Raw genomic sequence first — 21,935 nt, forward strand, 5'->3', positions numbered from 1 at the left:
CAGGGGTGCCCGGGGGGTTCAGTCGGTGAAGCGTCTGCCTTCAGCTCAGGTCATGATCCTGGGGTCCTGGGATCGAGTCCTGAGTCAAGCTCCCTGCTCATCGGGGAGCCTGCTTCTCCCTCTGCCTCTGCCTTCCCCCTGCTCCTGTTCTCTCTCTCTCTCAAATAAATAAAAATTTAAAAAAGAAAGAAAGAAAGAAGGAAAGGAACCAGTGGCCAGCGCAGCCCCTACAGAGCCCTGCTGATTTCACCAGATTTGCTCCAGAAGAGCAAGACACCGGATTAGACCCCACAGACCCCTTCTGCCAGGCACATGCTCAGGGCTAGTCCCTCCGCAGTGTCCTTGCACACCACCAGCGTGACGCCGGTCACTGACCACACCGCCACGTGCATGCCCAATGGGGGACTGCAGTCACGGGAGCACACGCTGACAGCCGAGGCCCCCACAGCTGCCAGTGTGCCCACGGTTGGGCTTGGCCCTTGCCACCCGCCCTACCCTCACCACTCCATGTGTGTCTGCAGTTGGCCCCTGTAACATAGGCAGCTCCAGCTGGCGCCCACAGCCAAATGCAGGCATGACACCAGCTCCAGCTGCCTACTCTGATGCCTAGCCACTGGACCCACTGAGGACCCCAGCAGCCCTCACCACCACCACAGACCCCCATGGCACTCACCAAGGACCGCACAGTTGTCGATGCGATGGACCTCAGCAGCCTGAGCCAAAAAGATACCACTCCCCGCTGGACCTGGTACTGACACCTATCCCCACACTTGGCACCCTGCGCCATTAGACGTAGTCACACAGCCTGCTGCGGCACACTCCCGCCCGCAGGCAAAAGGTGTCCTTCACCAAAACCAGCTCCTAAGTCTGAACGAGGTGACGCGTCTTCAAATGAACAGACACCTGTACAAGGCTACAAGTGATCATGAAGAATGAGGGAAACCTGACTCCAGCAAAGGCACAAGGCCCACCTCCAGGAACTGGCCCCAAAGAAATAGAGTTCCGGGAATTGCCTGACAAAGAGTTCAAAATAATTCTTCTAAAGATACTCAGAGGGCTAAAAGAGAGCACAAATAACCATTCAATGGTATCAGGAAAACAATACAAGAACACAATGGGAAGTTCAACAGAGAGATAGAAAATATGAAAAAGAACCAAACAGAAATTTGGGGGCTAAAGAATACAATGGCTGAACTGACGAATTCAACAGAGAATTTGAAAAGAGTCTTGAACAAACAAAAGAATGAAGCAGTGAGCTTGCAATTAGATCAATTTAAATGATCCAATCAGAGGAGCAAAAGCTAAAAAAAAAAAAAAGAATAAAAAGGAAAGAAGAAAGCCTATGGGACTTACAGAAACAGCGTTTACACCATTGGAGTCCGGGAAGGGGAAGAAGGGAAGGAGCAGAATGCTTATTTAAAGAAATACTGATGGAGAATTTCCCAAATCTGGGGAAAGAGATGGATATCCAGGTTCACGAAGCTCGAAGGTCACTCCAAAATTTCAATTCAAAATGATTTTCCCCAAGATACATTATAATAAAACTGTCTAAAATCAAAGACAAAAGAGAACTTTAAAAGCAGCAAGAGGAACACAATGCTCTGACCTACAGGAGCCCCCACAACTCTGTCAGCAGAGGGCTTAGCAGAGACCGTGCAGCCCGGGAGAGAGCGGGATGAGATGCTCAAAGCTCTTAAGAAAGATGCCACCAACCGAGAAGACCTTCTCAGCAAAGCCGTCCTTCAGACAGACAAAAGCTGAGGGGAAATGTTTTTAGCGTATGACTATCTGATTTTAGAAATTAACCCACACTGAGGCACCTGGGTGGCTCCATCGGTTGAGTGTCCAACTCTGTTTTGGCTCAGGTCGTGATCTCAGATTGGTGAGATCGAGACCCGCCTAGGGCTCTGTGATCAGTGAGGAGTCTGCTTGAGATTCTCTCTCTCCCTCAGCCCTTCCCCCAACTCGTGTGTGCGCTCTCTCTCACTCTCTCTCTCTCTCCCTCCCTCCCTCTCCCTCTGCTTCTCCACCCACTCTATCAAATAAACAAATAACTCTTTTTTAAAAACATAAATTAACCCGCACATTAGGCTACGCCTTCTTTCAACCCAGCTACCATGATATTGGGCAATTGTTATTTTAAAACCCTGTGATTTTCTTTATGCCTCACATACACATAAGTACATTCTGTTGTCTTATATTGCAATCATGGTACTTTTTTAAAGATTTTATTTATTTATCTATTTGTTGGAAAGGGAGAGAGTGAGAGAGCACAAGCAGAGGGAGAGGCAGAGGGAGAAGCAGACACTGAGCAAAGAAGCCCGACGTAAGGCTCAATTCCAGGACCCTTAGCTTCTCAGAGTTGCTAAGGGGGTTAAAATTCTGGAGTGGGAAACAACTGAACTCAGGTCATGTTTGTTCAAAATTTACTTCCTTGAGCTGGACTTAGAATGTCACTTTCCTGCTTCCAAAATAACAGTTGAGAGCTCAGAAAGTTACCCAAGAATTTGGTAGCCGAATTGAACTGTTTTTTCTCTGCATTATGCTCAAACCCAAGGAGGACACGGCTCCTGAAGGCTGAAAACAAAATATGGGATTCTTTCGGAGCTAACCACTTTCATTGGCATCAATGCTTTTATTAATAAATCCATACAATATTCACAAGTTTATTAATCTAACGTGGGAGTTGATCTTACCTGAATACATTGGAACAAATGTGAGTAGATTATGTTTCCCAAATTTATAATGAAATCACTGAGACTAACTTTGAATCTCAAATCCAGGAGAAAAGTTTTAAAGACACAATTCCCAGAGACTGATATCATTTCTTCTGATAGTGTAAGGCTTTGTCCTCGAATGGGGACGAGGACACTGAAACATTACATTTTTTCCCACGTGGTAATAATACTAATCAATGTGTTAAAACACCTGAATTTTTAGTATAGGCTTTGCCACACTCTGCCTAGGCAATGTGGGGCCAGTCTTCACATTTCTAAAAATGAAAGAGCCGAATGTGATTTTCTGGTTTTTTCTAGCTATCTGACGTTTAAAAATCCTACAATGTCAGTGGTGGGAGCCAAAGTTCCTTTCAAAAATCTCACTTTGCGGGACGTCAGAGCGAGCTCAGTGGGTACTGAGGACATGGGGCTCTCAGTGCTAGAGTGACGTCCGTGCTCTTCTGAACCAGGTCAGACGGCCCCTCCTTAGCAAGCATCAGATCAGCGTGGGGGGAATGTTGAGATCGGTCCGGATAAGAGCCTCAGGCTTACCTCATCAGCCTCTGCGGCCAGCCCAGCCCGGGTGTGGCCGAGAGCGTGGGCGGTCCTTTGCACAGACCCAGCAGTCCTGTTCCAGCTTTGCTCCCTCACCAACCACATTCCAGACGTCTCTGAGTTAGTGTGGCTGCTGTTAGCTCAGGTCTGAAGACCCGATGTGCAAGCCAAGAAATAGAGTACTTCAAATAATAGTCTTTTTTTTCCCCTTACACTCTAACACACGCTTTACTTAAAATGACAATGAATCTATGTCCCTGGCCTGCTTAAAAAATAGGAGGGTAAGGAAGGGCTCACATGGCCACACAGTGTATCAAACTGGGACATTTCGTTCGTGAAAATAACTAGGCTGCAACTCACTTCAGTTATTGCAGATGAGTTAATTGCCAGGGATTGGTCTCATTAATCTCTTGGCATTAGGGGGTGATTATAACCCAAAACAAAACTTTTTGCACGTGTCTGTTTAGTTGAGCCACAGAGAAATGGCCTAAATGTGGAAGTTTCCTTTTCTTCCAAACAATGATCTCACCCATTGCTAAAAAGAGAAAATGTCCTATCATTTCTTGACATGTTATATCAAACTACTTATCAGTACCTTGACCTGCAATAAAAGGACTGATCAGAGGATGCCTGGGTGGCTCAGTTGGTTAAGCGTCTGCCCTCGGCTCAGGTCATGATCCCAGGGTCCTGGGATCGAGTCCCACATCGGGCTCCCTGCTCAGCGGGGAGCCTGCTTCTCCCTCTGCCTCTGCCCCTGCTTGTGCCCTCTCTCTCTTTCTGTCAAATAAATAAACAAAATCTTAAAAAAAAAAAAGTACTGATCACTAAAGCCTTGGAATGTGGCTATCAAAGCTTGCAATGTGTTCTGCAGACTCGGTATCTTTCCACCCTCCAAAGAAAGACAAAAACTAGGGAAAAAAGAAGAAGGATCTTCCCTGTGGTTCCTATTTCCTGATGTTGAAGAACAGGGGTTTTCTGGGCTGTATCATATGCCCATAACTCCAGGTGGCATCAAAGAAAGTTCTATATACCTAGAAGTTGAGGGTTGGTGACTCTGTGTTCTGGGAGGAGTGGGAGGGGCCTGGTGGCATTGGGACATCCTGGGCCATGTTTCCATTCTGCTTCCAGCTCTTTCCTTCCTGTCAACCAAGCTTGTTGAATTTGCTTCCGAATTTGGGGGAGGAACCCTGGATGGAACATATAGGAAACAGCTTTTTAAAGCTGTAGCTCCTTCTGACATTAGGATTAGCTGTGATACTGCCAGGAAAAAAAAATTAAATGCAGATGTTGAATCATGCCAAAAATCTTGTCAAGAGTGTGGATTGTCTCACACAGAACGGAGATGTGGCTTCTGATTCTGGTGGCGTATTTGTTCCAGAGAAATGTGAATTCAGGATGTATGCCAACGAAAGCCGTGGACCCAGAAGCATTCATGAATATTGTAAGTTGGGATTTTTCTGTGTTTGGGGCAAGTGAAGTGGTTCACTCGCTAACTTGTGCATCTGTGTATTATCTGCATTATATATTATATTTCTATGTGGTGGTGGCTTTTGCTGGCAGAGCAGAGTCATAAATGAGCATGCTGTACTGGGGAGAATGCTAACCTGGGTATGTGTCCACCTTCGTCCTCCCTGAAGAAGTTAGGTAAACTCGGGTGAATGACTTAATCCCTGGGCCCCAAGCACAAGGTAACTTTTTCATGGATTCTGCGGTCCATCCTACTTGCAGAGAAATCATCTCCGCATCTTGAGCAGCACCCAGACCCTTGGCAATTCCACTTCCTCTGTGATTTTTATTCCTTTTGTACTTGCTTCCATGTTAGAAAGGTCTCAGTCCCCCCTTCTTACTATCAGGATGCCAGCTTCTAGTAGCATCTGTTCTTTGTACCCTCTTTTGGACTGGGACCTCAGTAGATTGGCAAAAAGGGGGTCTTGGTGACCTCTAGAGAGGGCCTCGTGTATGTGACTCATGAATGATGTGACACCTTTTTAGGCATCCCAGAGTGCTGGGCTTACTTTCAAGTTCTGCATTGACTTTAGGAAAGCCCACCATATAGTTATGCTTACCCCATGGCAGACATGGTGACTGCAAGCTGTCCAGGTATGACCCAATCAGGAGACGGGATCATCCCCATTCTCAGAATCAGGGGCTATAAGCAACTTGGGTTGGGCCACACCACTGACAGGTAGCAGAGCCGCAATTCAGATCTGGGCCTGCCTGGACACAAAGCTCATAGCTTAAACCAACGTGCAATTAACCCTCCCAGGTGAGGAGAGGCTCCCGCCAGCGGGCTGGCCCTGGGAAGAGCCCACACACATTCCTCTGAGTTACTGCACAGAGGCAATGTCTTCAGCAGAGCTGGTCTCCCTGGGCCTCACCCACTGGGTGTGTCCAGCACTGGTTGCTGCTGGGGCTTCAGGAACCCTAATACCCAAGCCCATTGAATCAGACTCTGCCATTGAGTGTTTATGCATGCAGAAGCAAAGTAAAATAGGAAGTCCATATAATTACTGGTATACATTCAATGAAATAGAGTACGAGTGGTTCAGAGCCTGAACGGGCTTGATTCTGTAGACTGACGTATACGGATATAATCAATCCTATATTTTGGTATCCAACTGGCTTCTTGCTTGTGTTTTTCTAGCCAGTGTTAACTGAGCACCTAGCAGGCCTTTAATGCTGGTCTAGTCACTGAGGTTTCAGAGAGATCTAAGAATGCCAAAAGACTGGAGTTCATGGAGCTTACGGTCCAGCAGGGAAAATAGACCCTCAGTTACTAATTACAAGAGCAGTGAAATCGAAGAAGAAAACATAGAAGAGGGGGACCTGATCCAGGGAATTCAAGAAAGTTTTTCTGAACAAAGATCTCTTCAGCTGAAGTCTCCAAATGAATAGGAGCTACTTGAGAAGATGGGGGTGATTTCTCATTATAGTAGTCACTAATGCTCGTTGAAGGCCTACTACGTGCCAGGTAACCTAGTGAACATTATATGTGCATTATCTCTTCACATGTCTTGCCAGACCCCCCAGAGCTAAGGCCATTGGTATGCCTGATTTCCAGATGAATAAATTGAGGAACGGAGACAGGTTAACTAATTTTCCCAAGATCACACAGCTAGTTTGTGTTAGAAGCAGGATTAAAACTCAAGCAAGGGAGACCTCAGGGCCTTTCTCTTAACTAGTATGCCCCTTTCCCCCATGCACGACACTGGGCATTTCACACCAGGCTTTCTCCTCTCTCAGTCCTGTTAAAGCTGAGAGAAATGATTCCCTCCTCTGGGTGATGACGGTGGGTGGGAGTAGGGAGGCTACTGAGGAGAGTTCTGAAGCTTCATATTTGACAAAGAGTTTCTACATGTAATGACTGTATAGCGTAGGGGTCCTTACACAGGGGCCCATATATAGGCAACCAGGAATCAGGAACCCCTGAAAATTGATACAAAAAAGTGCCTGTGGGTCCATGTGCATATTCATTTTTATAGTTCTCCTCAAATTTCCTGAGGGATCCCTGACCTAAAAACATTAAGAGCGCCTGCTCTTGAGTTTGTGGTTCTTAGAGCTGAAAAAACCATAGGGAACGCATGGCCTAAGGGTTCTCGTAAGCTGTTCTGGGAAGAATGCCTCATTGGCTGCCTGACAATTACCTGGTCCCTAACCTGAAGTGAGCCCAGGAATCTGTGTTTAAGTGCCCCAGGTAATTCTGCCCTGGACCCAGGCTTTGGAATCAGTCTTCTGGTCTAGTCGTTCTTAAACATTAGAGTGAATTAGAATTTCCAAAGGAGCTTGTTAAAAACAAATCCCAGTTCATTCAGTTTGGGTGGAAACTGACCATTTGTATCTCTATCAAGGGCCCAAGTGATGCTGACCCTCTTGGTCCAGGGCCCACACTTCAAGAACCATTGTTCTAGTCCAGTCTCTACATGAAAGGCAAAGAAAATGAGAACTAGGGAGGGCTTGCTAGTTTTTCTAAGATAACATGAGTAACTAGGGAAAACAAGGGACTCCTTTCTATGTCTTTCAGAGTCAAGGAATCTTCTCATTACTTTTGGATCATTGAGAGCATAGCCATACAGAACTGAACTCAAAAGACACTGCTTTTTCCTTAGAGTGAAATCATCCAACATCAAGGCTATCCTTGTGAGGAGTATGAAGTTGTGACAGAAGATGGGTACATCCTTTCCATTAACAGAATTCCTCAAGGCCTAGGACAACTTAAGAAGACAGGTATGGCTCACCCCATGCCACCCCAACATGGCAGCCTTCTCTATAATAATGATTTCCTTGTGGTTTGAGTGTGTAGAGGGGAGTCTGAGTTCTTGTTGTAGACTGGGGCCCATTGTCTGGGCCAAAAGATAGCTTCACCGCCCCCATCCTCCCCATCACCACCACCCCATTTACCCCAAATATCCCCAATGACCTCAAAGAAACATAGTGTTTGCTTTAAAAAAAAAAAAAGACCTTCAAGAAAGGTCCATTTCTTGACCCCCTCTAGCACTTAACTCATTCCCCAAACCCCTCTTATATAGATATTTTACAGTATCCACTGATGGTCTTTTGAGTGGACCATACCAACCTCTGCTTATAAAGAATGCAAACTCCAGTATGGCACCTGGTGCCCACCCCTGCGTACTCTGTATTCCCCATCCAAATAGCACTCTAAGTATTTGAGATGTCGCCCAGCTTTTCACTGAAGTTTTTTAAGAATTAGGAAATAGATGTACATTTTTAATTTTCTGATACATTTCTTCAATTCCTATAATCCCATTTTTTGTATATGGGATTTTCAGCTATCGCTGGCTTTTAAAAAATATTCACATTCATTACCAATTAACGTGTGCTCTGTTCCTTTGCATACTCTAGCTCTACGTTCATAGCAGCAACTACAGTATTTGTCATGAGTACAGATAATACAATTTCGTACTGTGTTCTTTCTCAACGCCAGCTAGGATGTCACGTGCTTTATTTGCATTAGTCTCATTTAACTTTCACAATAATCTGAAGAAACTGCCACGCACAGAGGTTAAGTAACTTGTCCAGAAAGTCTATAATAGCACTTGCTAGAATATTGCAAAACCCGCGCCCAAATCAAGACCTGTCTGCCACTTGAGCCCACATTCTTAATTAGGACCAGAGACTGCCGGGCAAATGCTTTTGTCTTTGGCATAAACAAGCTTCAGGGTTCTGGTTTATTCTAATTTCCACATGTGCAGCTTTTTGAAAGCCAGCTTTTTTTTTTTTTTAATACCAGCTGCACAGCTGTGCCTTCTGTATGTCCAACACGCTCCCACCTCGGTGCATTTGAAGCAGCCCCTTGCCTCCTAGTAGGGTCTGGCCCCTTCTCCTGCTTACTTTCCCTACAGCACTTACCACTTGGCAGGATAAACAATTTGCTGGCTTATTATCTGTCTCCCACAACCAGAATGTAAACTCACTGGGAGCTGGGACTTTATTTTGTTGAAGGCTATACAGCCAGTGCCTAAAAGAATGCCACGCACATGGTAGATGCCAATAAATATATGTGGAATGAATGAATGAATTTTATACAACTAAACAGAGCCTGGAGCTGCAGAGAGAATTTTCAGTGAGGCCTGCAAATCCTAGGATGTAAGCAAGGCACGGCTCTTCCAAGCAATCGAGTGACTGTGGCGGTGCCTGAGCTGACGGGTCACCTGCACCCCTATTCATGGTTGGAGTTTCTGTTCGCACATCCTGTTTACTTACACTGTTCACTCCTCGCCCCAGAGTTTGGAGTTCAAGGAACCCACCCATCTGCCCTTTTGGTACAGTTGGTGCAGAATACTCCCCTCTAGTGGCCAGTGACGTTCCTGCAGTTCCTGCCGGCCTCTTCAAGGAGAAAATCTCCCGGTAGGCTGGGTCACATCCTGACTCCCTTCCCTAAAAAGAAGGAGGAATGTTGTGTTTTATCATCACAATACCTTTATCAAGAGTAGGAAATTAACTCTGACTGGTAGTAGTACCTACTGCAGAGCCCGTATGAAAATGTTTCCAGTTATACTGAAGTCCTTTGTGTGTGCTTTTCTCCCTGGTCAGTAGTCTCATCCGCGGTCATATGCCTCATTGAGTCTTCATGACTTTTTGTCTCCATGAACTGAAACAGTTTCTCAAGTTTTGTCTCTTTTGACTTTGACATTTTTAAAGAGTTTTTGGGCAGTTATTTTATAGAATGCTCTTCAATTTGGTTTGTCTGATGTTTCTTCATGGTATGATTCCGGCCATACGTTTTGGCCCGAATACCACGGAAGTGAAGTTGTGTCCTCAGCGTGTCACATCATGAAGCCCATGATAATGGCTTGTTCTAATATTGGTGATATTCGCTTTATTAAAAAATTATTTTCTCCTCAGCTTTATGGATATATAATTGGCAAATAAAATAGCATGTATTTAAAGTATACAACATGAGGCACCTGGGCAGCTCAGTCGGTTAAGTGTCTGACTCTTCATTTCATCTCAGGTCATGATCTCAGAGTCACGAGAGATCATGGGTCCCTGAGACCCTTGACCTGAGATCATGACCTGAGCCGAGATCAAGAGTCAGACACTTAAGCGACTGAACCACCCCAGGTGCCCCTGGACTCACACATTCTTAATTTATTCACTGGGATATGATTTTTTGCTATCATTATTTATTTTGAGTCTCAAATTTTCCCATATTTGAGCAGTGGGAGCTCCTTCAAGCTGGCTTGTGAATCTTTTTGACATGAAGGGCTTGTAATCATTAAACCATTCTGCATATGGTATCTATAGCACACACACACATACATACATATATATATAATTTTATAATATAATTATATACACATTTATAATTATGTAATATGTAATTACATTTATAATTCCATAATTACCTCCATCATTAGACTATACTATGTCCTGGGCACTTCCAGTATCCTCGGTGGTGCGTAGACATACCGAGTGAGAGTAAGAACTACAGAAAGACAATGGAAGCTGAACTCTACTGATTCTTTCTCTGTGCCAGGCATTGTCGCATCTGCTCCCTGTGCACTATTTTACTTAATCATAACAGAAATCCTGTTTTTCTGATGGAGGAAATCAAGACACAGACAGGTTAAGTGACCAACTAATACAATCGATCTAACAAGCAGCTAAATCAAAATTTCAACGGGTCTATTGAACTCAAAAGCACTTGCACACTAGAGGGTAACAAGGAAGGTAGAGAACTTGTCTCATGGCTGAAATTCTCTTGCACATAGGTCCGAGGCCGGTGGTGTTCCTACAGCATGGTCTGCTGGGGGACGCCAGCAACTGGATCACCAACCTGCCCAACAACAGCCTGGGCTTCATTCTGGCAGACGCCGGTTTTGACGTGTGGCTGGGGAACAGCAGGGGGAACATCTGGTCTCGGAAACACAAGACCCTCTCTGTAGACCAGGATGAGTTCTGGGCTTTCAGGTATACCGAGTGGAGGTGGACACGGATGTCTTTGGGAGAACCGGGTAAAGAATATGGCTTCCAGCATTTGGATGATTTAATTTGGTTGGGTCATCAATATCCTACCAAGTTATCCCCCAATTGTTTTAATTTGGGGGAAGTAGTAGGAGGATTGGGTTTCCCCAATAGAAGAATGGGTCTGGCTAATAGGGTGAGATGGGGGTTGGTGTCAGGTAGTTGAGAGAAGGTGTAGGTCCATGTCCTTGTAGATGCATATCCTGGGGTTAACTCCCCCCCCAGTAATGACAAGGACTGGTACCCCCAGAAAGAGAGGAGATCAGTCAACATTAGAGATATCAGGGAAACTATTAAGCCCTAGGGACTATCAATTTGGCTAATACATATCTCACGGTTTTTAATGTTTTTGTGTAAATTACCTATTGGCATTCAAACCACTCTTTATCTCAACCTGTGTCAGAGAAGGGCCTTGTGGCATTTTTAATCCTTTCCCATACGAATAAATCTGTACGGCCGGGTGCTGCTTTGCTAACTGTACAGCAGGGCACCTCCACCAGGAGGTAGCCCATGTGCTCAGTAAATATTCATTGAAGATGATTATCGCTCTGTGATACTATCTGGGGAAAACAGTAAGGTGCAAATAGTGCAAATAGTCTGAGAGCCCAGAGGCCCCCATGGGTCACAGGTGTGAAACAAGTCCATCCCGAGGGCGCGAGGGGCACGGTCACAAGCTGGTGGGGCTGATGACTTAGGGGCTTGTTTGTAAACCCTGGGCTGCTTCTGTTGTTTCTGATTATAATTTTTCCTATAACTTTGTCTTTTCCCCCTTATAGTTATGATGAGATGGCTAGGTTTGACCTTCCTGCAGTCATAAACTTTATTTTGCAGAGAACCGGCCAGGAAAAGGTCTATTATGTCGGCTACTCGCAGGGCACTACCATGGGTAGGTTTCATAGAGAGCAGGTTTGTACAGTCAGGGGTGTGGGCATATGGCACTCGGGTGGGTGGCCAGCACCTGACCTTCTCTCAGCTCTGTCCTGTCCTCTTCAGCGACCCTGAGGGCTGTGGAAGCCGGGGACTAGAGTAGCAGAAGGAGCAAGGGTTCTGGAGACAGACGGATGTGGGATTAGGTCACATCTGATTCCACCACCTCTCAGGTGAATGTCCTCGAGTGAATTGTCCAAGCCCTGTGGTCTCCAATGACATGAAGACAGTAAAGCCCTCGTAGGGGAGATAGAGGTGTTCGAACTATTCAGGGATAATGTGGATCAGCTCCGTGCAGGCAGGGGTTTCGTCTAAGACATAAGTCTAAGAGCAGTTTCTGGTCCAGAGTGTGCACTCAATTTAATAAACAGTAAGCATGGTCATTACACTACCGACAGGACGGCTGGGGGATTTCATTCAAGTCTTTTTCCTTCCCTTCTATGGCCAATGTATGGAATTCCGTGCTGTTGTCCTTTTGCTTTCAGTGAATTTGTGAGAAACCTTAACTCATGAGCCCTGCAGGATACAGGTCATCACTGGGAAGACAGGAGTGGAGGCTGTGGTCTCTAACTCTCTCTCGGACCAAAGCCAGTAGGAAATGTGTTTGGCTTAGACCAGGGCAAGGACGGGAGCTGTGAGCCATGAGGAGAAGGCTCTCCTGGGATGGCTGAGTGTGCTTTTTACTTTCACCCTGAGCCAAACCAAAAGGGGAAGGCCAGGGTATGGGATTCTGGGGAGACAGGTGAGCACACCCCCGCCCCCGGAACTCAGGGCAGGAGTTCAGTGGGCTTATTTATATTTGGTGCTCTCTGGTGAATGAAAAGAGCCTGACTTTCATATTTTCCTCTCTGGATTTTCCAATAACATTAACTGGCTCTGGGGATGCCACATCTCACCACACACTTCACAGAAAGTAAGTGGGGTGTTAATGCCTGCTGCTGCTCTAATGGCCAGAGGCCTCTGAGAGCTGCTTTGCTCCATGCTCAAATTGTCCAGCTTGACATTAAGACAAAGGTGCTGATGATGAGACCAAATGCTATTTCAAGAAGACGAAGGGGGCAAAAAAGTATAGGATTCTTCTAGTAGTCCACCACGGAGCTGTTTAGATGGAGAACTTACACCAGCTTTGCATAAAGAAAAAGTTTGCCAGGAGAAGTTAGCTTGAGTTCTCAAACTTGACGTTTGAGGGGAGTTCTAAGAGGGTCACAATCAAGCTGGAATCGAGTTTAATAGAGTTCCAGCCCAGTCCTACTGATGGTACAGTTGGAAGAGCAAGAGGAATGAGTCACTCTTGAGCCTGCCTTTGCATGTGGCTGGCAAGCCTAATCACAGGGAGGGAAAAGTACTCACTCACCTATGGGAACTGGAGGAAGTCACGTGATACTAGTTTTCCTCTGTCCCTCTCCCCCTTGCACTCAAGCTGCAAGTATCAGCCTAGCCAAGGAATGCACAGATGTAGAGTATTTCAAATACAGTGACCATGCCTTGGCTTTGGATGATAGCCTTTTTTCTCCCCAAGGCTCCACAGGGATGGTGCCTACATGGTGATAATTCATAGACTTTCATAGGTACAGAAACTGAGGCCCAGAATGATTTAGCGAGCATCCCAGACCTGGTCTAGGACAAATAAGAGTTGGAATCCAGTTCAGTAGACAACTTGTCTATTAGATCATGGTACAGTTTGGATTCCAGAAAAGGTAGGAATCAAGGAGACTGGCGGAAACCCTGCTATCCCAACACCCATTACATTACAGAACCTGCTTGTTACTGATAAACAAAGCAATTTCTCTAATTCTCAATTTCATTCACTGTAGAGATTTGTTAAAAATACCTCACAAGAGTCTGAGAATTCAATGAGGTAGGAACTACGAAAGTACCCTGAAAAGTGTCTGGCACATACTTATTTCTCTGTATATATGTTTTCTCAAATTCTGCACTATTAGACTCAATGGTTTAATTCAATAATGCAGTGAGAAACTACTAGCAGGAAGGTGCATGCCAGGTGTTGGAGGGAACACGGAGGCATGTTGGCTGCTGGCGTTTTCCCCTTCAAGGAGCCTATACTTTTGTAGGACAATTAAAACATAATCACACATAGTTACTGAAATAACTTGATAAAAATACAATCGGCATCTTATGGGTTCTAGGATATGCAGTATCCACACTGACCTATCTCTTCTCTTATAGGCTTTATTGCTTTTTCCACCATGCCAGAACTGGCTCAGAAAATCAAAATGTATTTTGCTTTAGCACCCATAGCCACTCTTAAACATGCGAAAAGCCCTTGCACCAAATTTTTGTTGCTGCCGGATATGATGATCAAGGTATGTGACTCCTCAGATAACTCCTTGTCTGCGTAGAAGAGTCCTCCAGCCCAATTTGCTAAGACATACAGACAGCCCCGACTTACAATAGCTCGACTTCACAATTCTTTCGTTTTTATGATGGTGCAAAAGTGATACACATTCAGTAGAAACCATGCTTTGAATTTTGAATGTTGATCTTTTCCTGGGCTAGTGATATTTGAGACAAACCTCTCCGTGATGCCGGGCAGCAGCCACAGCTCCTGGGTTTTGACTTACAATAGTTTCAGATTATGAAGGGCTTATTGGGGATGAACTCCATTTTAAGTTTTGGAAGATCTATACGCTTTTAAATTAGACTCACTTCTTTTTGGCTATGATGTAACGACTACAACTCCATGTCATATTTTTACAGGGACTGTTTGGCAAAAAAGAATTCCTGTACCAGACCAGATTCTTCAGACAGTTTGCTATTTACCTGTGCCGTCAGATGATTATCGATCAGATTTGTAGCAACGTCATGTTACTTATGGGAGGATTTAATACAAACAATATGAACATGGTAAGTGGGAGCCTAGTCAATTCTTAGTGTTCCAAAGCAAAGTGAGGAGTGATTAGTCTCACATCCTAAGAGTGAGCTAATGCCAGGGAAGACCTATTCCGTTTTCTTCAAATCATACTAACATGCAGAAAATACTTCAACGCAGCCTGAGTCAAGGTTGACATAACGGCATCGCTAGAAATTGACGTCGTAGATTATGGATGGAAGCGGTCTGAGAGCAGCTTTACTACCGTGAGGTAACATTATTTGAAAGAGAGAGCTGGTAGGCACCATGCACCTCATTTTTCTCCTTGGGTCCTTCCCGTTTCTCGGTTAATGGGACATCCCAGAGTTCAGTTCAACTTAGGCATAGCTGTCGTTGGAGGGGTCACTGTGGCTTCCTCAGAAAGCACACTCGGAGGCAGAGATTAGTGTGCACAACGATTTGGGGTGATACCCTCGGGGTGACACCAGGGAAAGGAAGTGAGCAGGATTTGGTAGATTGAAAATATCAAGCCGAGATGCAATCTCCGTGGGACTCTCGGTTGATGTGAAGATGGGGGGATGCTTCCAAGCTGTCCCAAGTTAAAGTGAGAGGGTTGGTCTTTATACTCCCACCTCAACCTGTCATTTACTACAGATGTCACCAGGGGAGACGCTGGGCAGGGCAGCTCTCTGCACCTGGGGCGGCCCCACAAGGAAGCCTGAGAGTGGGGTACTGTCTGCCAGCAGCACTTCCAGAAGCTGGAGGAATACATCTTTCACTCCTGAAGATTTTTTCCCTTTTTTAAAAATAATACGATTAATTGCTACTATTTGCCATGCATTTATTTGTGCCAGGCTAAGTGATTCCTTGTAACAAGCCAATGAGACAGGTATGATCAATAACTTCCTTTGACAGACTAGTGTCCTGAGATTTAATGCATTAAATATCTCCCAAACTGACCTAAAAATTGAATGGCAGAGGTAGAATTTGAATACAGACCCAATTCTACAGCCCTCATCCTTAATTATTCTGGTAAAGTTTTTTAAAAGAAGAAGTCAGATGTTTAAAGAGAAGCTCTTCTCAGATGAAAAATACAGGCGCCCAGGGATACACTTAGTGGAATTTTTTATTTATACGCATGTGTATATTACTGTTTTTTTTAAAGATTTTATTTATTTATTTGACAGAGAAAGAGGCAGCGAGAGAGGGAACACAAGCAGGGGGAGTGAGAGAGGGAGAAGCAGGCTTCCTGCTAAGCAGGGAGCCGGATGTGGAGCTCCATCCCAGAATGCTGGGATCATGACCTGAGCCGAAGGCAGACGCTTAACGACTGAGCCACCAGGTGTCCCTAAGTGTATATTACTGTTTTGTGAATAATTGCTGATAACTTGATGATCTTCCCATTTCTCAGTCTGACACCCTCGAGACGTGGTCTTGACAAGGTGCATGTCTTGTGAGTTTTGCATGCCCCACAAACCACTTGTGTTTTGTTACAGAGCCGAGCAAACGTGTACGTGGCTCATACTCTGGCTGGAACGTCTGTGCAGAATATCCTGCACTGGAGCCAGGTAGGGATGCTAACCGTCGTCTCCGCCAAGGGTCTTTGTGCGTTTTGTCTGGAGCAGTCAGAGGACGTCCTTTGGACAGCCCAGGCGTTATTTCACATTTATTCCAAGAGGGAATATGATCTTGTCAATGCTGCTTCGACCGTGAATTTGATCTAGATCTGAATCTTTTCAGGAGATGGAGGGGAGGGTTGGCCCAAGGAATCTTTAGTGGACCTTAAGAGTGTGACTTCAGGTGGTCCAAGTGAGACCTTTCTCTGCCTCTAGCCACCTCACAGATGGGGTTGGAGATCATGTCTCCATTCTCCTTTTCGGCTCCTCCAGCACGTTGGTCAAGTGGTAATAAAAATGCGAAGGCAGGACCTAATTCACGGGAGTCCTTTGTGCTTCAGCCTTCACCGCAATCACAGGTGGGAGGGTCCCGATCACCAGTCACACGAACTGTTTCTGGGGACCGTGCGGATGTCAACTGTTGCTTCACCCGTAAAGAAGCACTGTGCCTAGTATTGCTCATTGTAGAGGACACTGGAGTGACCGATTCGCTGTGGAAATAAGGATGGAGCTAAAGACTGAGAGCTAGAGCATAGTTAACCTTAGATTCTCATCTACTACAACCACAACCTCGTTGGGAGAAAAACAAAACAAAACGGAGGGCTCCTAGTTCAGTCAGAAAGTTTTAAGAATACTGAGGGAGACTTACAAATCATAAATATCGGTCCTATCTGTTTCTCTAACGATTTAGAGCCTTGTCAAAATGTTCCTCTAAGGTCATTGCTCTGTGTGTGTGTGTGTGTGAGAGAGAGAGAGAGAGAGAGAGAGAAAGAGGGAGAGAGAGCGAGAGAGAGCGTGTGTATCAGGAGAGAGACTTTATAATCAAAAGGAAAGAAGAATTCGGAATTGAATGAAATTTTGGTCACCTTCTCCCGGAATCACCACATGGCTCGGCTCTAGGGGGCGCTCTCCCATCGAGCCTGTGGGGGTGTGCAGGACAAGCACCTACACAGACTGCGGTGGGGATGTGCTTTATGGAGTTGTAGGACAAGGTGGCAAGTGCGTCTCCAGTGCATTTTTCTCCCTGAAGGGGCCTTACTCTTGCCCTTCTGCTTTCTCGAAGATTATCTGAATACCGAATAGAAGAGCAGCCTCGGCTTTTACTCTCCAATTGGCTTGCGACTGCAGACTCGGTAGCACCTCTCACCCCTCCTCGCACCCTTACCCAGGAACGCATTTGAAGGCCATGTCAATTTGTTTCCTTTTAGACAATGAATTCTGGGGAACTCCGGGCATTTGACTGGGGGAGTGAGACCAAAAATCTGGAGAAAGGCAATCAGGTAAGAAAATCAAGCACATTCTTTTGAAATAAATGGGATGGAAGTTATAATGACAGTATTTTGTAGAAGGCAGGAATAAATTACAAGGTCAGGCTTGACTCCGTTTGAAAAGAGAGACATTCACAGCTTAGCCAAGAGGCTTCCTGCTTCCATAACAGAGTAGAAGAACTTTCCTGGTGAGTCTGCCGCCATGAGCAAGGTGCTTGGGCTTCTAAGGAGCAAGACGGGGTAGTTATGGTGAAGGAAAGAGTACAGACTCTGGTGGTCGCTAGAAGGATCCTTTTAGGATCAAAAGATAAAAATAAAACATAAAACCAGGAATGAAGATAGCAGGGGCGAGTTTGCTTCATGGCACATAGAAGAGCGTTTGGTGATAAGTGAGGGTCGCTTATGAGTCCTGCCCCGACCCTACCACCTGAGGGGTCATAGATAGGCTGCTTTCATTCTGCACACCCTGATGTCTTTATCTTTAAAAATTATTGGACTGGGGCACCTGGGTGGCTCAGTCGGTTAAGCATCCAACTCTTGATCTCAGCTCAGGTCTTGATCTCAGGGTCATGAGTTCAAACCCTGCACTGGGCTCCATGCTGAGTGTGGATCCTATTTTAAAATAATAATAATAATAATTATTATTATTGCACTAGATAATCCTTAAGAGTTCTGCTGGTCGCACTTTTAATGCATCTGTCATTTGCAAATGAAAAATATGACAAGTTATTACCTTATGTAAGAAAATGCACAGCTGATACTCTAGAATGAAATGAATAGTTGTGGGGAGTCAGAATTGTGTGTTGTACTTTTCTGAGCATAAAACCCCCACTGAAGATTATTGGTTAGCTTGTGCGTGAATGCAAACAAATACTGACCATATGAACATAAAGCCAGAGGGAGCCTGACAGACAGAGGCCAACCTCTGAGAGTCGTGGATCGTATGTAACATCCACTCCCCTACATCAGCCTAGATATAAAAGCCTAAGAAATGGGACAGGCTGGGAGCACCCTGACCAGCAAAGTCTAAGTCATGGGCATCAGCTACTTTTTATTAAGTCCTTTTTCATTGTTTCCTAAAAACCTGTCTTTGGAGAAAGTGTTCCGGCTCTAAGATAGTTTTAATTTATCAGCCCTAATGTTTTAAATTCTAGAGAAAGTGGCTTACGCAGGGCAGGCCCCAGGAAAGAAAAAGAAAACATTTATGCAGAAAAGGCATTCTAGAATCGCAGCACTTTAGAGCTAACCTGAATTCAGTTCACCTGTAAAATGAGAAAAATACAGGACTGGCGCCTTAGAATGCTTCAACCTTTCGTGTCTAAGTTAGGCCATAAAAGGTAACTTTGATCACCAAATTCCTATGCGTGTGTGGGCATGGGGAGATTCCCCACCACCAAGAGGCAAGTCTCCAGACCCCAGCTGGGTGTCCAACGATTTCACTCAATTCTGACACTACCTGGAGAGAACATCAGAGTCAGACTGCCCTCAAGTTCACGTGCCAATGTCAAGCCCAGGTTCTTCCTATGCTTCTGACCCACTGGCTCTACTGGAAGATTCTAACAGCCCTCTCATTGGGTTCTATTAATTTGCCAGATTGGCTCACAGAACTCAGAGAGACATTTCTCTTCCTAGATTGCCCATGTATTCCAAAAGACTGTAACAAGGAACAGCCAGAAGGAAGAGGTGCAGAGGGCAGGGTATGGGGGAAGGGCAAGGAGCTTCCAGCTCTCTCCTAGCCCTTGGCTTTCACCAAATCTCCACATGTTCACCAGCCTAGAAGCTTCCCAACCTTGTTTAGGGTTTTTATGAAGGCTTCATCACATAGACATGATTGATTCAATTATTGACCATTGGTGATTGAACTCAATCTCCAGCCCCCTCCCCTCCCTGGAGGTCTGGGGGCAACACTGAAATTTCCAACCCTCTAATCACAGGCTTGGCTCCCCTGGTGACCAGCCCCCATCCTTAAATCAAGTCCTAAAGTCACCTCATTAACTTAACAAAAGACATTTTATTGGCTCTCATCACTGAGTAAATTCCAAGGGTAAAGAGGACCTCTATGCCAGAAATGGGAACGAAGACCAAATATATACTCCTTATTGTAAATCACAATCTCAGGGTAGAACTCTAAATTCTTAGAAAGCCACAGAGTCAACCAGGACTCGTGAGTTGAAAGCCTTGGCTCCACGGTAGATTTTCTGAGAAGAATCGGGGCTCAACATTACAGGGGAAAGTTCTGGGTGCTTGATTAACCTCAGGGCTCAGCCAGCTGGTCTGATCTAGAAGCACTACTTGAATAAGGCAGACTGTCAGTTCAGAATCCTAGATTCCTTTCTTTGGGTGATGGGGGACTGGAGCAGGGGTCTAATCGTTACAACCGTGCCCCAGAACCCCCCACCCTCACCCCTGAACTTGGACTGCCTTAAGGCCTTTCTGTTCTCCCAGAAAGTCTCCGTGAAGACCCAGAGACCTTCTCAGGGGGCTCCAATCTCTTGCCTTTCTTTCAAGAATCTCTCTCTCTCTGGCCTCATGAAATTTGTGAAATCAGCCTTTAAAAGGACAGAAACATTATCTTCCAAAGGCAACGTATGTGTTAAATACTTACTAATAAGGAGAAAAAGAATTGAAGATTCATGCTTAAGGTGGAAGGCAACTTAACCTCGTAGGATGTTAACAAGTGTCATCCCCATTTCCCAGATGAAGAAACTGAGGCTAACTGACTGTACCTTCAAGTGGGGGCTGAACGGACCCTCTGGATGTGGTCCTGTTTGACTGTGTGGCACCCGTGCACCTTTCCTCACAACACATGTCATATTTTGACTCTGTTGACTTGAAATATAAATCGTGAGTTTGGAAATCCAAATGTTACCGACAGTTAAAAATTATTCCTTTTTTCTAGCCAACTCCCATAAGGTATAAAGTCAGAGACATGACGGTCCCCACTGCAATGTGGACTGGGGGTCAGGACTGGCTTTCCAATCCAGAGGACGTGAAGATGCTGCTCTCCGAGGTGACCAATCTCATCTACCATAAGAACATTCCTGAATGGGCACATGTGGATTTCATCTGGGGCTTGGATGCTCCTCACCGTATGTACAATGAGATCATACATCTGATGAAGCAGGAGGAGACCAGCTTCTCCCAGGGAATGTGCGGGGTCAGACTGTGAAGCGTCCGATACTGAAGAGTCTTAGGGGGTCCCCAAGCGGAGGATTTTCAGGATTTCCAGAATTGGAAACCTCCCATATCAGTAGAAGGGGGGTGGGGAAGGGAAGACAGAGATATAATACACACTCCTTCAGATTTCCTGTATTTGACACTAAAACTGGCATTGAAATTTTTTTCAGCTGATTAAAATACTCATTGGGTGAACATAGGTTTCATGTGTTGTCGTATATTCTGCCATCCTGAAGAGTAGGTTTTACCTGACAGCTAGAAATTAGCCAGGACTCTTTACGTCATTCAGGTAGACCCCTTTACAATGTTAATTTTTTTCTATAAGCCGTATTTTTGGAACGGTCAAGTAAAATGACAGAATGGAACAGAAACAGAGGTCTTGAATCTCTGGATTGTTGTAACTAAGCTAGACATTTTCACCTTATTGCCATAGAGACATAATGCTACCTCAAGGAAGCTGAGCTGCTTTAGGAAAGAAAGAGGGAGAGAGAGGAAGGCAAAGAGAAGAGTATGGACAAAATATATTTTAAGCATCATTAAAAGGGGCCAAGTTTTACAGTTGAGTCTCAGAGGAAATAATTTGGTAAGATAGTTAGCGACTTTTCCAGTAAGCACATTACGCCCCTGCATGAAGCACGTCTGTGTTTCAGTACCTAGCATCAAGTCCAAGCTCACATGAGAGTTTACTGCCCGAGGCTACCGATGTCTGGCCCAGTTTTCTGCCTTCAAATATTAAAAACTGGGAAGAAAGTTTTAGAATGTCATGTATTCTATCCTTTGATCTTGACAACTATCCAAACTCATTCACAAACCTGGATTTATTTCTTTAGAAAAATGTCCAATGTTCACACAGTTGCAAAGATGACAGTTATGAAGTACGTGGGTGAGAGAGTGATTTTGCAAACCAAATTGAAGATGTACTGGTGCATGAAGTTCGCTTGTTTATTCAATCCCCCAGAGTCACCTGCTAACTTCGTTCAGTGCAAATGCGCCTTAAATAATTTAAGAGGCACTTAAGGGCTTCAGAATCATATCTACACCCTACTCCTTCCCTCACAAAACATGTGCCTTAAAGCTCTGTACGTAGTTCAATAAATACTCCTGGACTGGATTTTCATTAAGCCCGTATTCTGTTCAAGGATGGTAAAGCTTTCCCTCTTAGACTGTTTATTTGTTACCACGTAGTGTGGCTTAGTCCGTGTCTAAAGATATTGATGACTCAGTCTGGCTTTGCAAAATTCAATCATTTTTTAAATGTGTTTATTTCTACTCTATTGACAAACGACTTGAGAAATACTTTTTGATATTCTGTCTCTCCTCTAGAAGTATAATCCACATACCACGACATCCTGTTGCTCGT

General features: G+C 45.0%; 1 protein-coding gene across 1 annotated transcript; it reads left to right on the forward strand.

The window, feature by feature from the left end:
- Positions 1–312: 312 nt before the first annotated feature.
- Positions 313–20,770, forward strand: LIPM (lipase family member M). The gene is made up of 9 exons (XM_008689667.1): positions 313–465; positions 7,379–7,496; positions 10,505–10,703; positions 11,534–11,643; positions 13,872–14,008; positions 14,403–14,549; positions 16,011–16,082; positions 17,339–17,410; positions 20,298–20,770. The coding sequence occupies exons 1-9, from the start codon at positions 313–315 to the stop codon at positions 20,565–20,567; spliced, it is 1,278 nt and encodes a 425-aa protein (XP_008687889.1). The 3' UTR covers positions 20,568–20,770.
- Positions 20,771–21,935: the final 1,165 nt, after the last annotated feature.

The sequence above is a fragment of the Ursus maritimus genome, unplaced genomic scaffold, assembly GCF_017311325.1.
Source record: "Ursus maritimus isolate PB19 unplaced genomic scaffold, ASM1731132v1 scaffold_7, whole genome shotgun sequence".
Classification (NCBI taxonomy): domain Eukaryota; kingdom Metazoa; phylum Chordata; class Mammalia; order Carnivora; family Ursidae; genus Ursus; species Ursus maritimus.

Bases quoted from the DNA above. Each gene is read 5' to 3' on its own strand.
- LIPM (XM_008689667.1), top strand. From the start codon at position 313: ATGCTCAGGGCTAGTCCCTCCGCAGTGTCCTTGCACACCACCAGCGTG. The intron at 10,704-11,533 runs GTATACCGAGTG...TCCCCCTTATAG, and splicing joins GATGAGTTCTGGGCTTTCAG to TTATGATGAGATGGCTAGGT. The intron at 14,550-16,010 runs GTAAGTGGGAGC...GTTTTGTTACAG, and splicing joins ATACAAACAATATGAACATG to AGCCGAGCAAACGTGTACGT.